The sequence below is a fragment of the Poecilia formosa genome, unplaced genomic scaffold, assembly GCF_000485575.1.
Source record: "Poecilia formosa unplaced genomic scaffold, Poecilia_formosa-5.1.2 Scaffold46, whole genome shotgun sequence".
NCBI lineage: Eukaryota > Metazoa > Chordata > Actinopteri > Cyprinodontiformes > Poeciliidae > Poecilia > Poecilia formosa.
In genome coordinates, this window is record NW_006799985.1 from 192335 (window position 1) to 208319 (window position 15985).

The following is a 15985-nucleotide window of genomic DNA, read 5'->3' on the forward strand; positions in this document are numbered from 1 at the left end:
ACACACACACACACACACACACACACACACACACACACACGCTCTGCTTTTCAAACCATTCTTCTTGAACAAGAGAAGATGGTTGTGTGTGGACACACAAAGCTGATCAGCAATTTCTGAAATTCCCAGACTGGCCCAATTTGTTCCACAACCATGTCACTTTGAAACTCACCACCACAGTGATTCACCGTGGGGATGCTGTGTACATGGTGATGTGCAATTTTCTTTCTCCGTCACACATAGAATTTACAAACAAGCCAAAAGGTTTTGTTTACCTCCTTTCTCACCAGATCATTGTTCATGCTTGTGGTCCTCCTCCCAACATGTCCCAAGGCATTCAACTTGAGCTCCAAACGGTGTCTTTCGTGGCTTTCTTCAAAAAATAGCTTTCTTGTTACCACATGTATATAAAGACCATATTTGTCCTGTCAACACATTCTCCCACTTGCAGTGTGGATTCCTGACACTCCTCCAGAGTAACTATTAGTTGGTGTGGTAATGCTCTCCATGACCGCTTAGAGGACATGTCTTTGTAAGTCAGTAGTTGTACTCTTTCTGTTGTAGGATAATGGTTTGAACTGTGAAGCTTAAAATATTATTTTATTATCTACCTCTGCGTTAAACTTCTCCATAGTTCTATCCCTGACCTGTTGGGTGTGTTCCTGGGTCTTAACGATGCTGTTTGTTTTGTAAGGATCTCTAACAGAACAGCTCTATTTACACTAAGATGAAATTACTCACACAGTGGTGCCAATTGAGTTCCTTTCATTTTCACCTAATACCCAATAAATCAACAAATTCTGGGAATGAACCCAGAATTTGAGATCTTTCTTTATGGAGTTTGAACATTCCCCCTTCAGACCCCAATGGCCATGCAAGGATAAGCAGATATACAGAGAGATAGATGATAGGAATGTGTTGCTTTTCAACACAGGCTCTAACAGATTTTTATGTATTTTACTGTAGCTGAAAGCAGCACATCAAACTGTTAAAAGTTGTGCTCTTAAATGACTCCTTGGAATCAAGAAGGATGGTTTTAAGTGTTTATGTTTCAAATGAAAAGAGTAAATATCATATCACATTTTCCAACCATAACTGCTGCACATGATTGGTCATTCATTTAAACTGTGGTGGGACTAATGTTTCTTTGTGGCTGATTAGCTGTAAATGAGGACAGCAGTGATGATGGTGTGTGATTATACTCTTCGACATCATGGGGCCTAGAGCTGGATTTGTATTTGTAAAGGAAAATAACAACTGTACAGCATGAATCATCATTTCCAACCACAACTACCACACGATTGCCCGTGGCTTTATGCTGTGATAGCTTCATGCTGTAGAGATTTTTCTTAGAATCCATTCAAATGCTCAGTAGATATTTCAAACTAGATATTTCATTTGAGCTGTTTCTTGCTCCTGTGTAGCTGCTCACTGTGCTGGACACATTTATTGGCACCCAAGGTAAATATATGTAAACATACTTTTACCTTTTGTAAATGTATTTTAGTTGCATAATATCATCTTTAAAAAAAAAGGATATTGCTGTGATTTACTTGATCGATTAATACTAATTTCAAGAAGCCTCCACTTTTGACTTTCTAGTTTTGCCTGGGTATCAGTATGTTGTGATGCAGATGGCAGTTTGCTCTAACTTCAGGCCCCTGGACTGGATGAGTTCCCACATTTATTTTCCACAGTGCAAAATCAAAATGATGGCAAGACTGCCGACAACATGGCAGCTGACCGGTTGGGAGTTACGTCAGAAAAAGTGTTACTTTGTCCTTCTGTCATAAACATAAATGTGTGGAGTTTACCAAACTCTGCAAAGTCTTTAACTGGAACCGTCTGCTTTAGTCAGAATAGACAGAGATTTAACTTTGACATGGCAGGCATCCTGGTCTGCCATAAAATTTATTTGCATGTAGAAAAACACATTCACACCACATTAAACACCAGAGAGACTGTATATGAATGTGGTATTTGCTGTAGCAATAAAAGACTAATTTATTTTAGGACTTTTTACTCATCTTTACCAGACATGCAATTAAATGTGGCTGGCCAGCAATGTAAAAGGACCTTGCTGTGTTTTACCTCGTGCTTCATTCATCGGGCAAACTAAAGAGCCGTTTCATTTGCGCAGATCTGTAGAAAGAGGTCATAAAACGTGGCCGTCGCTCGCTGTGTCAAAACTGTTATGTTTAACGATGTGATCCTGTCTTTATTCAGCTCCACGTTGTGCCACAATATACTATAACACAGAAGTGTTCAGCTGTTCAACACCTCTCTCTATTTCCATCGTTTACTATTTCCTTTGTGAAAGTGGGCACTTCATGTTTGCTTTGGCTGAAAATAGAGAGTAATGCTGAGAGAGGGAGAAAGCCAGCTTCTCCTTTTCAGCTTCCCTCGTTTGGCTCGGATCACCTTTTCCTGCCTCCATCTCTCCTTCACTCTACCTCTCGCCACCTGTTTATGGTCTCGTTGCTGTATGCCTGTTCTGCCACATGTCTGCTGCAGATTTATCGCAGCTTAAGAACAGCAAAATCCGCTGAGATGGCCAAAAATTGCGCGAGTTATGATACACGTCCTGTAAATTTGTTTGTCTCATTTGTCGGTTGAGTTGGGTTTTCCACCTCGCGGCCATGTGACAAGCGCAGAATCCAGTCTGTGTTGGAGGAGCTGTTGTCTAAAATGTATTTATTTATTGTTTTTCTTGCTATTGTGGGAATACAGCTTCAGTCCTAAAGGGGAAGCATGGTTGTTTTATTAAGCAGATGAAAAATTCAGATAAAAGGCTACAGCAGTCTGCTTGTTTGAGTGAATGGTGGCTTACTGAAACACATTTTGGTTCTTTGACCACCTGTTTACACAGTTTGCTGGTTTTTCTCCTGATTATGGAGTGCTGATGTTAACTGTTTTGTTTTTACTACACCCAGCTTTCCTGTAATTTGCTACAATTGATGTGGCACATAAAACTCACACCCTAAAGTGGAGGGAAAATAAATAAGGCACTGGCTCGTTCGCACATCCTGTAAATTCTAAATTATAGCATGGCATGGTTTTGTGTTTCACTTTTATGACCTTTCTCCTGTAATAACTATCACTTAACCCTTCCTTGTCCTCCCCCTCTCTGCTCCATAGAGCCTTGGGTGCGATGAGTATCTTGGATCTGGGAAGGTGGTTGACAAGTGCGGCATGTGCGGAGGTGACAACTCGACCTGCAGGCTGGTCTCCGGAGTGTTCAAACACAGCTTGTCCAAGATTGGCTACCACAAGATAGTGGAGATCCCAGAGGGAGCCACAAGGATCAACGTGACGGAGATGGTGAAGAGCAGAAACTACCTGGGTGGGCAACAGAAACGGACCTTGATGACGATACAGAAGATTCTCAACTTTGTGGAGTAGTAATAGTGTCTGTGGTTTTGCTTTGCATGTTTACTTTCGTCTGTACACCTGAAAGCTGAGGAGCTAGACTTTCTTATCATCTCTAAAAGTGGTACTGAGCAATTATCTTCATCTGTCTCTGTTGGACTTTAGCTGGTTTTTCATTATTCTTAAGTCCAGTCATTGTATCTTAACACCATATCGCCCAGAAGTGGACATGTGGTGGACATAAGAAGGAGTACAGCGGCTAGAATATTTAAACTTTTATCAGCGGATGAATAGTAGAGCAAACATCAGGTGAAGAATGAACCTTAGAGACATGTTGTGCTTAAATTGATCAACTGTTGGGCAAGCTTTCAGTTTATACTTGTAGACATGACACTGTCTCAACCCTTGAGGTTAGGAGTTTGTGGGCTGTACAGACTCCTGACCTCTTAACCTGGTGCAACTACTGGCTTTGCTGCCTTGCAGCAAGAGGTTCCTGGGTTTGAATCTCAGCCTAGGGTCTCTCTGCATGGAGTACGTCCACCTGGGTTCTCTCAGATTCTCTGTCTTTCTTCAACTGGCTGAAACACGCCTGTCAGGTTGATGGATTCTCTGGATTGCTTGCAGGAATGAAGGCAGGCTTATTTCCTCTATGTGTGTCTGTGTTTCCCTCTGACGGGCAGGTGACCTGACAGCTGGGGATAGCGACGCTGTAAAAGATGAACAATTATAGACAACAGATGGACGGGTTGAATAGAGAAGTTTTGGTTTCTGCTTGTTTTATTTAGAGCAGGGCATATTAAGTCTGTATAGGCACATTTTTACAACAGTATAATGGTCCTTGAATATTCGGAGTCTGGTCTACCAACTGAAGATTTAAATCCACTCATTAATTTAACAAGAATGAGTAGCTATACTCAGTATTTTGACAAATACTGTAAGTTGGAAACAGGGCATAGTTAGAGTTCACATTCATTCTAAATGCACGCTTTGTTTCCCTCCAAATAGAGCATTTCATTTTCCACCCTGCTTTACAGTTTCTGGTTGTCGTCTACTTAAGAACTTTTCTTTATTTTACTTCTGGTCATGTGTCGAAAAAAATTAGAAATCTATCTCCTGCACACACTGTTATGACAGCAGTGAAAATAAACCTCATGAGAAGTGATGACACAGACTATTAATCATAAATGTAACATTTTTAAAAATTTAGATGACGTGATGAGTTTTCAAAAGTTGTGGAAAAGCCTGTAGGAAATTTTCACAGAATGAAATGCTTGAGACAAAATGCCACAAGTTCACAATATTTACACAAACGTTAGCTTAACGAACAAAACTTCATGGCATAATTCAACACAGTCAGCAACAGTTGTTCCTGCTACTACTAAAATTAGAAAGTATGTGGCTACTTACAGTTGCATAGGATTATCCATGAGATTTGTTAGTTTGATTTTGATACAATTTGATTGTGATGTTCTGCTCTCTAAATAGCAACACAAGCTAATATCAGCTGCTTAGTTAGTCAGACTATCTGCTGTGGTAGTAAGGCTTCAGTCTTAACTTCTCTGTAGTTTTAAACAATGTTACCTTAATAACACTGTTTGAACACTGCTGTGTTTTTCATGTATTCAGAAATCAAAGAATGAGGGCTATTGCTGCTTGGTATATACTTCCAAACAGACAAAAAGGTATTTCTTGTAAGAAAAGTGGAACTTGTATAAAAGTTTCTTCAGACAGATGACTCGTAGCTGAAAAAAGACGGAGGTCACTCCAGTATTTTGTTTGACATCTCATTTAAAATAAATCTGGAATCATCTACGATGTCCACGCTATGTCCTATTTTCTGTTCTCTCTCTTTCTCTCTGTCTCAGTTTCTCTTGATCAGACTCTGTTTTACACTGCACATATCCAACAGTGCTTTTAGTTGTCCAAACACTCTTTTACAAGCCAGTCTAATGTTACACTGCTAATGCTTTTCTAATTGCCTCTTGCATGTAATCCACAAAATCAGCAGAAAACATCCAGGGAGAGTTTGTTATAGGATTTGTGTGAAAGATTTTGCGAGCACCAGGAGACTGAAACAGTAGTCAAGAATATTGGTGTTGAAAAACCAAACATTTCCTCAAGCATTTAGCGGCGATTCAGTTTTGAGGGTGTATGAATGTAGTTTGAGATGCATGTCTTTTGTTTTCTCGTCAGCCAGATTTTGCTATAAGTAATACTCATAGAGAAGATTTGTGCGTAATTTTTATCGAGAAGGTTGGTTTGAGCTCAGAGTTGTTGTTGGTGATTATATGGTCATTAATTTCTGTGTCTTGCAGCTCTGCGAAGCCGTTCAGGGAGATCCATTATAAATGGAAACTGGGCTATCGACCGACCGGGGAAATATGAGGGTGGAGGTACCATGTTCACCTACCGCAGACCCAATGAGATCAGCAGTAAAGCTGGGGAATCCTTTCTTGCTGAGGGCCCCACCAATGAAATTCTGGATGTTTATGTAAGCAGAAATTACATATTATTATTATTGTTGTTATTGTTATTTTTTTTTTTTTTTAAAGTTCTCTTTAATTTTATGGCATGAGTTTGACTTGAGTCAGCAAAAAAGTTGAAAAGCATGACAAAATATTGTGAAGATTTCTTTAGGCTTGTCTTCAAAGTCTCCATCACTTCTCTTTTAGATGATCTTTCAGCAACCAAACCCTGGGGTTCACTACGAGTACATTCTCCCCTCTGAGAAAACCGTCAAGCCTCAGCAACCAACACAAACAGCAGAAGGTGAATTGCAGCTAACTCTGCCGAGAGAGAGAGAGAGAGAGACAGAGAGAGAGAGAGAGAGAGAGAGAGAGAGAGAGAGAACAAGCAGTTAACTGAAAGGTTTAATATAGCACAGCCTAGTTTGATTTTAAATAACTGCTGATAATTAATGACACAAAGATTACAGAAATAGTTGTTGATGCTCTTTCCCAGTTATCTACTTATATTAAAGTTCTTAAAAGAAAATGGAATAGGTTTTACGATCAAAAGGTTTAACAAAACAATTAACGTCAGAAATTGGAAATGGCAGTTGATGTTGGTGACGGCTGGTGCAGTCTGGTATTATATCTTCTGTTTCTGTGCCTCCAAAGAATCTGCAAGAGGACAGGATGAGTACACGCAGCAGGAGAACTTCAACTCTGCAGGTGGGGGAAGATATCAGCCACATCTTCCTGACAACCAGGTACCTGCTGTGGTTCCTCCAAGACGTGACAGGGAGTACAACTGGAAACTGACTGGTGCCACAGAATGCAGCGCCTCCTGTGGAAAAGGTTAGAGAGCTCAACTTGGGCATAAGGTTTAATGTGTTGAATTTCAAGCAAACTTCCATCGTGACTATATCATTGGCCAAATTAAATGTTGTGGCCAATGCAGAAATTTTTCTCAGGTTTCAGAAATTCAATCTTCCGCTGCGTCCACCGGCTGAATCACGTCGAGGTGTCGGATGCTTTTTGTGAAAGCAGCAGCCGCCCAGGTCCACAGGAGGAGGCCTGCAACCTGCAGCCCTGCCCAGCATTGTAAGGAGAATCACTTCTGTTCTCATTGGCTAATTTCTGGTAATTACTTCACTTGAAGAACATTGTGTTGAAAACGCAGCTAAAAAGTAAACTCTAGGTAATGATCAAAATTATATCCTGGGAGTCAATGTCACTGTTGGGGTTGAATATTAATTATTTGCTTTCAGCTTTCGGTATTGAAGTGATGGAAGTTGACATGCATGTTTTGCTGCTGGGCAACTTTGAGTCCTGTTTTATTTTAGAATTTTGCTTTGATGCAGTGATTGAGCAGCGTTTACTGATGGATGGTGGCGCCACTCAACAGTAAACTATACTCTGTCCCCGCAAAATGATTTGCTATGATAATAATTTGGGGAGTGGTACAGAACCGAGTCCACTCTTTGGTTTGCTATTTCAGAACCTGTGTATCTCGCGACGCCTGTACTTTCCTGTACAGTCGTCGTGAACATTCAGTTTTGCTTTGCATAATCTGAATACCATAACTTTTACTAGCGAGACGCATCTCTAGAAAAATACATATTTTATGCAGCGTTGCTAACATTAAGCTTTCATTGGATTAGTTGGGATATCGGAGAGTGGTCGGAGTGCAGCAAGACCTGCGGACTGGGCATGCAGCACCGTCAGGTTCTGTGCCGCCAAGTTTATGCCAACCGCACCCTCAACGTCCACCTGAGCCGCTGCCGACACCTGGAGCGACCCGAAACGGCCAGTACCTGCCAGCTCAAGATCTGCAGTGAGTGGCAGATCCGCTCTGAGTGGACATCTGTGAGTGGAAACAGTCGGGTGGAATGACTCAAACATGAATTATTCATCCGCTGACTTTAAGCTTTGAAAAATTATTCCTGCAAAGAAGATCATTTTTCATTAGTTGTGTTTTTACATTGCCACCTTGTTAGTTTATTCCTAGGTTTAGCGAATGAAACTCGTTTCAACAATGAAGAGGCAACAGTCCCTGTGGTAACCAAGCAGTGTGTGTCTCCATAGTGTTCGGTGCCGTGCGGGGTGGGTCAGAGGTCAAGAGAGGTGCGCTGTGTCAGCAACGTGGGTGACTTCGTTCCTGATGAGGAGTGCAACATGAACCTGCGACCCACCAACGTAGAGAACTGTGACATGGGAGCCTGTGCCAAGAGCTGGTTCTACACCGAGTGGGGAAACAGGGTAGGAGAAGAAATAATTAGATGCTATAGAGTTTTTTTTTTTTTTCCACTTTTATGAACATACTGTATAACAGCATCCAGGCTTACCAACTATTACAAAACGTTCAGTCTGACATTTTTATATATTTCTTTTAAGACTTTGGCTTTTTAATTTTGCTCGCCATACCAACAAACGTTTTCATGTTTGAAATGACGAAATACATTAAAAAAAAAGGCATGAAAGAAAAACATCTGTACAAGGCAGCCGAAAGTCTGCATCTTCAGCTTCAGTTTATGAAATAGAAATTAGTCATTTACTCAGAGAGGAGCAGGAATTTGGGGAAATGCTTTCCAAAATCAGAAGCTTTCTGACCTTATAAACGTGCACCCTACGGAGAGATCTAAATCTTCATTTATCGCAGTGGCTTGAGTAGTGAAGTAAAGTTCTGCATTCAGTGCTGGCAGACATTAGAGATAATTTTGTCATCACTGCTTCCTGCAGTGCATTTCACATTAATGAGATTTTACAGTAAAACTTTCCAACATTTATTTTTTTTGTTGAATCTTAATAAATAAATAAAAAAGCATTAGGCAGCCATGCAGATATTGCCCCGTCTCTCTTTTTGTTTTCTATAACATCAAGCCATGTTTTATGCTTGATGCTTTATCTGCACAACAATAATGTAATGGTCAAAACATTGCTCAAAGGACACTGTCTGTATCACCACTCAATCTCTGGAAGTAGATCTGAAATTTCATTTCTTGCATGCTGCTTGCAAGCAGTGAAAGAACATGACACACTCGTCCTCCTTCAGTTGGCTCCTGCATAAAGGAACAAATTGTAGGACAAACATTAAGAGAAAGTGGCTTTAGTTTTACCTAATAAAACAATCTGTTACAGCAGCAGATGACTTATCCGGATAGAGGATCATAAAAAGAAAAAGTAATGGCAATAGAATGTATTTTACTAAACTAAGCTACTTTATGAACTTCATGTTCACACCATAGTTGGTCGATCAGTCAATAAAGTTTATTTGTATAGCACATCTCAGCAACAAGCCAGTTCAAAGTGCTTTACATCATGGAAACACAAAGTCATATAACACACAGTCGACAATTGAAGCATTGCATTTTGTCAAGTGCCATTATTGCACATCAGAATATTGATTAATGTTTCATTTCTGATGTTTCAAAAGCAACTCTAAGGTTTTAAATCAGTCTAGATTTAAAGGCACTCAGTGGTTTCTCCTTTAGCCATGTTATGAAATGTGTTACTTCTCAACTTTGAGTAAGAAATACAACTTTGAATGCCTTATTGGCAGAATAAGAAGCGCTTGCAACACGGTTTGTTTCTTTGACTATATTTGACTCCTGCTATGGTTAGAAATGTTCACACTCTTCATATAATTGTATTATTTATATTTAAGCATTTATACACTTCTTCACCCTAAACTAAGAAGAAAAAATGTTTTTTATGACAAACCTGCTGATTTTACTACCCCACATTAATTACAATGCTTTTTCCCTGAAGTGCTCTGCTGAATGCGGGATGGGTGTCCGAACCCGCAGCATTCTTTGCCTGACCAACCACATCAGCAGCCTCCCTCTAGAGGGGTGTGGCAGCGAGCGGCCTGCAGACTCCCAGGTCTGTAACAACGGTCCCTGTGACAATCGAATCGAGTGGTTCACAGGTCCTTGGAGCCAGGTACAAAGAAAGGCAAAAGGCTTTTAGCATGTTTTGTGTTTTTCTTCTGTCTGTTTTGCATTTCTTTATTTAAAATATTGTATTTTTAAACCAGTGCTCTGCAGAATGTGGCTCAGGCAGTCAGCAGAGGTCAGTGGTTTGCCTGATAAAGTCTGATGAAGGATTTACCGTCATGCCACCCTATGAATGCTCATCCTTGGACCGACCACTCAGTCAGCAGAGCTGCAACATTAAGACCTGTGGGGCGAAGTGGTACCACACTGACTGGAGTGCGGTGAGTTGCAACATATATATATATTTTATTTTTATTTTTTATTTTTTTTTCCAGATTTTACTCTAATTTATTGTAAAGGTTTTTTTTTTCTATTATTACTTCTTTCTTTCTTTTTTTTTGCAGCTGTGTGCTTTATTTACTTATTCCTGTTGCTGCTCTACACTAGGAATTTCACCTCTGAAATACAATTAATTAAAGGATTCTTAAATTTAGTCCAGCCGCTCAAAATCAGTTCATGGGCCATAAATGGCCGCTGGGCCACACTTTGGACACCCCTGCTGTAAAGTGATCCAGTGTAATGAGTATTTTATGCATACAGAATTTATGCCAGCGGTATAAACTGCCCGTAAATATTTTGTCGAAACAGTTCTCACTCAATCCGCTGATTCATGGCCTTCCCAGTGTTCAAAAACGTGCGAAGGAGGTTTCCGCGTTCGGGAGGTGCGCTGTCTGTCAGACGACATGCTGTCCTCTGAGGCCTGTGATGACCAGCTGAGACCGGCGGACAGGGAGGACTGCAGCCCTGAGCCCTGCATACCTCAGATAGGTCAGCCAACTTTTACTACATTGTCTGGAATACCACTGACAAGGGGATCAGTATCTTCTGATGATTTCAGCATCCTCCTGAACATATGTTCACTTGTAGTGTCTGCAATGTCGAACTTGTTCCAGGGAAATTCATTTTCATTTGTTTTGAAAAAAAAAAAAAGAAAGATCTCGATGTGGAAGTTACCCTGATAACTAGTGATTTTTGTTTCCGTTTGCTTCAGACCTGAACTGCAGAGACAAGTACTACAACTGCAACGTGGTGGTCCAGGCTCGCCTCTGTGTTTACGATTATTACAAAACAGCATGCTGTGCATCTTGTTCACGCATCGCACACAAACAGAAAGCACACCGAGGTCACAGCTAGCACCGACTTCCCGAGGATCCTAATTCACACCCACTAAAGGTTCTCTGACCCCGAGCCTGCCTGGACAGACGGACGGACAGGACCTTTTCCAGAAAGGACCCTCATTAATATTAAGAGGGATGAAAACCCGAGAAGGACCATTTGTGTTGGATCTTTTACGGGTTGCTGTTGGGGAACAAAAAAAAAACAGAGGCCATAAATCATGTGACATGAATCTAGGTGCTGGAAATAAGGAACGTTGTCCGGATCAACGAGAGCCACAACAAACAGAGGAATCAGAAAAAAAAAAACTTGTCGGGTTCTTGTTCTTCAGTTTGAGATGAAGCGTTCACAGCTGGCTCTTGTGCATCACTTTGTCCAGCGGAGACTGCCAGTGAACCCTCTGCGGAGGGTATATTCTAACAAAGTGGAAAATGTCCAGCATATAATAAGCGGTTTCACATCCAGCCTCACTAACATCGGCTCATTAAACTGAGCTCAGCACAAAAACATTCCTTTCATCAACAAATTCTGTGCATTAAACCCTCCATGGGGCTAACGACGTGTCCGGTCCTACGCTGCCCTGAGATGAAACAGCAGCTTATGTAATATAATTATCTGTATATATGATTGTGTATGACAACGTTTGATAAAAGCTTTGTTTTTTGGATGATTCTCTGACCCTCCCACATAACCTAAAATGAGGGGGAGTCTTCTTTATTTATGTATGTGACTCTCCAGGGTGGATGCTACTTTATCGGCCACTGGTGGCTTCTTCTTTTCAGCTGTTCTGCCTCTAAGCCAATCGCAGCCTCTGAACTGGACGTGGGCGTCTCTCAGCCTGCTGGATGGCAGAACCAGATGCTCCAAACACTGCTGATTTTTGACAAGTTGAAAACATGACATTGTTTCTTCTTCCCTGTGGGTCATGATCACTCCACAACCAAACAATCCTTGACAATGTACACACAACTTTTAAAATAATTTTAATGCTTTATTGATATAGCTGCATTGTACAGATGGCTTGATTTAATATGTCTGTGGTTCATAAATTCCTGTTTATAATTTAGCCCTTTTTACCGTAACAATGTTGTTTATAAACGTTCTCATGTAGTACCTCACAAGTGTTGAGCATTGTTATTACTAATCCCCTCTCAATTTACCTTTAGCTACTGATTAGAGGTATTTCAATAGTTGAGATTATAATTAAGACGTTACACACAATTTCAGACCTTCATTTCTGGTAATGAGACCCAAAAAAGGTTTGTCTGCATTTTGGATTTTCTCCAGCTTAACAACACTCCAGTTATTCTCTACTGGGTTTTGGTCAGGCTGGTTTGCTGGCCAGTCTAGGACAGTAATACTGTTATTAAACCACATATCTGCACTTTTGTCAGTGTGGATAAGTGCCAAGTCTGGCTAGAAGAGGAAATGAACATTTCCCTTAAAGTTGTTGAGAAAATACTGAACAGCTGCACTGACTTCGGACTCGGTCAAACACCGTGGACCATCACCAGTGAACTCCAGACACGACTCTTTAAATCTTCATTAACTTTGCGCTGAACCCTAATCAACATGTATTCTGTGCATCTCCACTTTTCCTCTAATCTCTGAGAGCAAGATTTCTAATTGAAATGCTAAGATTGTATTAATCTGAAAAGATTATACCTTGAGCTTCTTATGTATGTGGTTCTGGATGGGTTAAAGCAAAGAATGCAGCAGCTGTCGTTTATGTCCTGGATATGGTTATGTGTGGTGGATCATGAAGCTGCAGGCCACACTTTGTAAATCAGTCCCAACTCTTGAATAATCTTTGTTAATCCAGCCTAGATGAACTAATTTTATCTCTAAAATAAACCAGGGGAGGATGCAAATTGTTCATTGATCCTCACCTTTGGCCTGTTCTCCGTCCCACCAAAGGAGAAGCTTGTGTATATGCATCTGTGTGAATCACAGCGGAAACAAAACAGAATGGTTTCAGATTCAACATGCCATCAATAGATTTGGTTAGTTACCATAAAATCTCAAATATATGAATTCATTCTACCATTTGTTGTTTTTTGGGGGAAAAGTCAAGTAAATGTGAAAAGAAAATGCAATCTGTATTCTCTTCCTTTTTTTGTTTACCTTTGTGGATGTAATTTAAATAGACTGTTTAAAAAGATGAGAGGTATATGTGGTTTTGGTATATGTGGTTTTGCACTCGTAGACCTTTTCTAAGAAAATTGCCTGTTTCCGATGGTGGTTGTTGGTGGAGTTCACATTTTTGGTGAAGATTTCCCTCATTTTCTACAAACAGACTCTGTGAATCAGTCTAGTGGCGGCTTGTTGCTGCCCCACACAGGTCAGAGGTTCAAACTGAGCGCTCATCCCCTGTTTAAATTACAAATTGTGGCATGTGGGCTGTTAAATTTATTCACCATTTTATAGTTTGACCTGTGTTTAACCATTGGCTGGTGCAATTTTCTAGTCAATATGTGCCGTCATCTGAAAGCAATTTTTCCTTCTGAAACATGCTGTTCTGCTTTCATAACTACAGTTTTTTTTTTTCTCAAAATCATGCTAAACGTCGATAGCTTAAAAAATGAAAATCTCTAGGATTTGACACAGTAGAACTTTTAGTAGTTAACTGGGACATTTATCTAGGCAAGTGAAAGATTTAGATAAATATGTAGAAATGCTTCACACATCCATGAAGCTACAGGTTGGTTTGTCTTCAAAATATTTTTTTCCTAGAGTTGCAGGTCACTTACCATGTAATCCTCAACAAATCTGTCGAGTCAGTGGGAGTTTGGAGTTTGTTATCAATCAAAGAGGAAATTATATTAAATCATTTCTGTTTTTCATTGAAAGCAAAGACTTAACTGTATTACTTTAGAGCCATCTAGTGGAGAAAGTTTGCGCCAACATGCAGGACTCCTCATTTACCTTCTGTGTGAGCAATGCTCCGACCTAACATGTTTCATATTTTAGTACAGATTTGAATACTTTTTTTTTAATGTAGCTAATCAGAAGGTGCAGAATAATGAACTGAAGTTCTTTACCCACTGAACTCATTTTTAAAATTTTAATGACTGCATGTTGAATGATAAATGTTGATAGCATATAATGTCAAACTCTACTGGAATTCATTCTTAGTTTTGACCAGAAAATACGTTCTCCGTTGTTTCATTTTGTAGCAAGAAAATATTTTAATTCAGGTCCATTTTCATGCCAAGGTCTGTCTTTTGATGGTGGAATGTTTAAATGGACAAACATGATCAGAAGCTTTTGTTTTCAGTTTTGGCAAACTTTCCTAACTATTTTAAATATATTCTTATGTACTGTTTTTTTTTTTTCTCTCTCTCTCTCTCTCTTACAGTCTTGATCGAGAGCCTCACTTACTTTTGGTTGCATGCTGTACAATAGCAAACGCCCAAATGGGTCGAAAAGTTTACATATTTTTTAATAACTTTTTTACAAATAGAAGTCTGTAAATTTGCTCCTCTTACTAGTCTTTTGAGGTTTGTCTCTATCAGCTTTCCATTACTAGAAACTGAGTTTTTGTCGACTGTTCCTTGCAAAATAGCTCAAATTCAGTCAGTTGTGGGAACTGACTGAATTTGTGGGAATACCACAACTTTGTGAAAAGTTGTGGTATTCCCACGCATGCATTTGTTCTTAATCTGAAATATTTTTATTTTGTCTTTTGCAGCTTTTAATGGGTATCTTTCAGTATTTGGTGATATTTAGCGTCATCCAAAGAACTGTAAATTCTGAAAAGCTTCCATGTGTCTGATGAAGAATAGCATTTCAACAGCATGATGTTGGAGTGCCTCTAAAGTGCTACTTTTGTTTGTTTTTTTTATTTAAGGATCCCCATTAGTTTCTTCCCAGGATGCATGCCTCAAATATTGCAATACCATCATGCTTTTTAGAAAAAAAGACAATAAAATACCTTTGTATAAGATGCTTTTTAATCTGTAATTAATGTATTTACAGAAGCCAACATGTTCCAGTAATAAAATGCTCTATACACAGCTGTTTTTTTAGAGTGTTGGCTTGAGACAGAATTAATATAAAAGTAACAATAGAGGCTCGTCTAGTCTTAACATGTCTATTGTAGGTGGGTGTCTTTTTCTGTATGTAGATTAAAATAATACTTTCTACTCAAACTGCAAGCAGGACTTCCTTTAGCCTTCTTTCAAAAAACAGTTTTCCTCTTGCCACTCGTGCTGCACACAAACCAAAATGGACTCCTGAATGTGGAAAAGAGTAGCTGCATGAAACACAGCACACAATTTCCAGTGTTTCTGATAAAATAAAATAAAAATCTTCTGTGTGTTAAACAATTGCTCAGAACTAACCAAAAATGAAAAGTTGATCTGCAGAATGTCGGCGAAACTGAGATGATGCACAGTTTTATCTGTGAGTCTCTGTAACTTCATCAGTGCTGCAGCTGGCAGTGTACAAAGCCCTTTGAGGATACGACTTACTGCCCCATCCAAGTAGCATGGCTTCCAGGCAGGTTTGGAACAAAAAGGAACGGATTTCCACATCCAGACTTAGTCAGTCCAAAAGCCGGGTGGAAGAAAGACACTAGCACCAAAGTAAGAATAAGACACTCTGTAACACACAGCAGAGAAACAGAAGATGGATGTAATCTAAGATTCAGCAGTAGTCAAAAAACTATAACAAGAAGAAAAAGGGCAATAATCTCACTGCTGGTTTTGGAATTGCATCTTTATAAAGACAACCACAGACAGCCACATGGCTGAATAGAAGATGAGCGTCTGTGCAGAACTGCAGCCTCTGTTCTCCTTTCAGCAACACTAACTTTGGGACTAAATCGTCTCAGTTCTCAGTAAAAAGGCAGCTAACACCTTCAGGGTGTCATTACCCAGTCGGTAGACGGGCCTGAAATGACACCAGGATGGAATATCTCAGGAGAATCGGAGTGAAACTGCAACAAAAGTGCTTAAAGAATTAAGAAAAATCGCTACTATTTTCACTATTATTTTCCTTACAATGAAAATTTGCCGTAAGACCTAAATTTCCCCACTGTGGGATGGTAAAAAATATTTC

The 15985-nt window shown here is 39.8% G+C and overlaps 1 protein-coding gene across 3 annotated transcripts in view; it reads left to right on the plus strand.

Annotated features, from left to right (window-relative positions):
* Window positions 1-12043, plus strand: part of thsd4 (thrombospondin type 1 domain containing 4) — a 39136-nt gene extending 27093 nt beyond the window's left edge. For all 3 annotated transcript variants that reach the window (XM_016671557.1, XM_007552119.2, XM_016671558.1), the window contains 11 exons: window positions 3139-3343; window positions 5685-5860; window positions 6042-6138; window positions 6489-6668; window positions 6785-6914; window positions 7475-7679; window positions 7899-8072; window positions 9582-9755; window positions 9850-10029; window positions 10432-10576; window positions 10800-12043. In XM_016671557.1, the coding sequence (XP_016527043.1) occupies window positions 3139-3343; window positions 5685-5860; window positions 6042-6138; window positions 6489-6668; window positions 6785-6914; window positions 7475-7679; window positions 7899-8072; window positions 9582-9755; window positions 9850-10029; window positions 10432-10576; window positions 10800-10942 (1809 nt within the window). In that variant the 3' untranslated portion in view covers window positions 10943-12043. The remainder of the gene's footprint in view (window positions 1-3138; window positions 3344-5684; window positions 5861-6041; window positions 6139-6488; window positions 6669-6784; window positions 6915-7474; window positions 7680-7898; window positions 8073-9581; window positions 9756-9849; window positions 10030-10431; window positions 10577-10799) is intronic.
* The last annotated feature ends 3942 nt before the right edge of the window (window positions 12044-15985 follow it).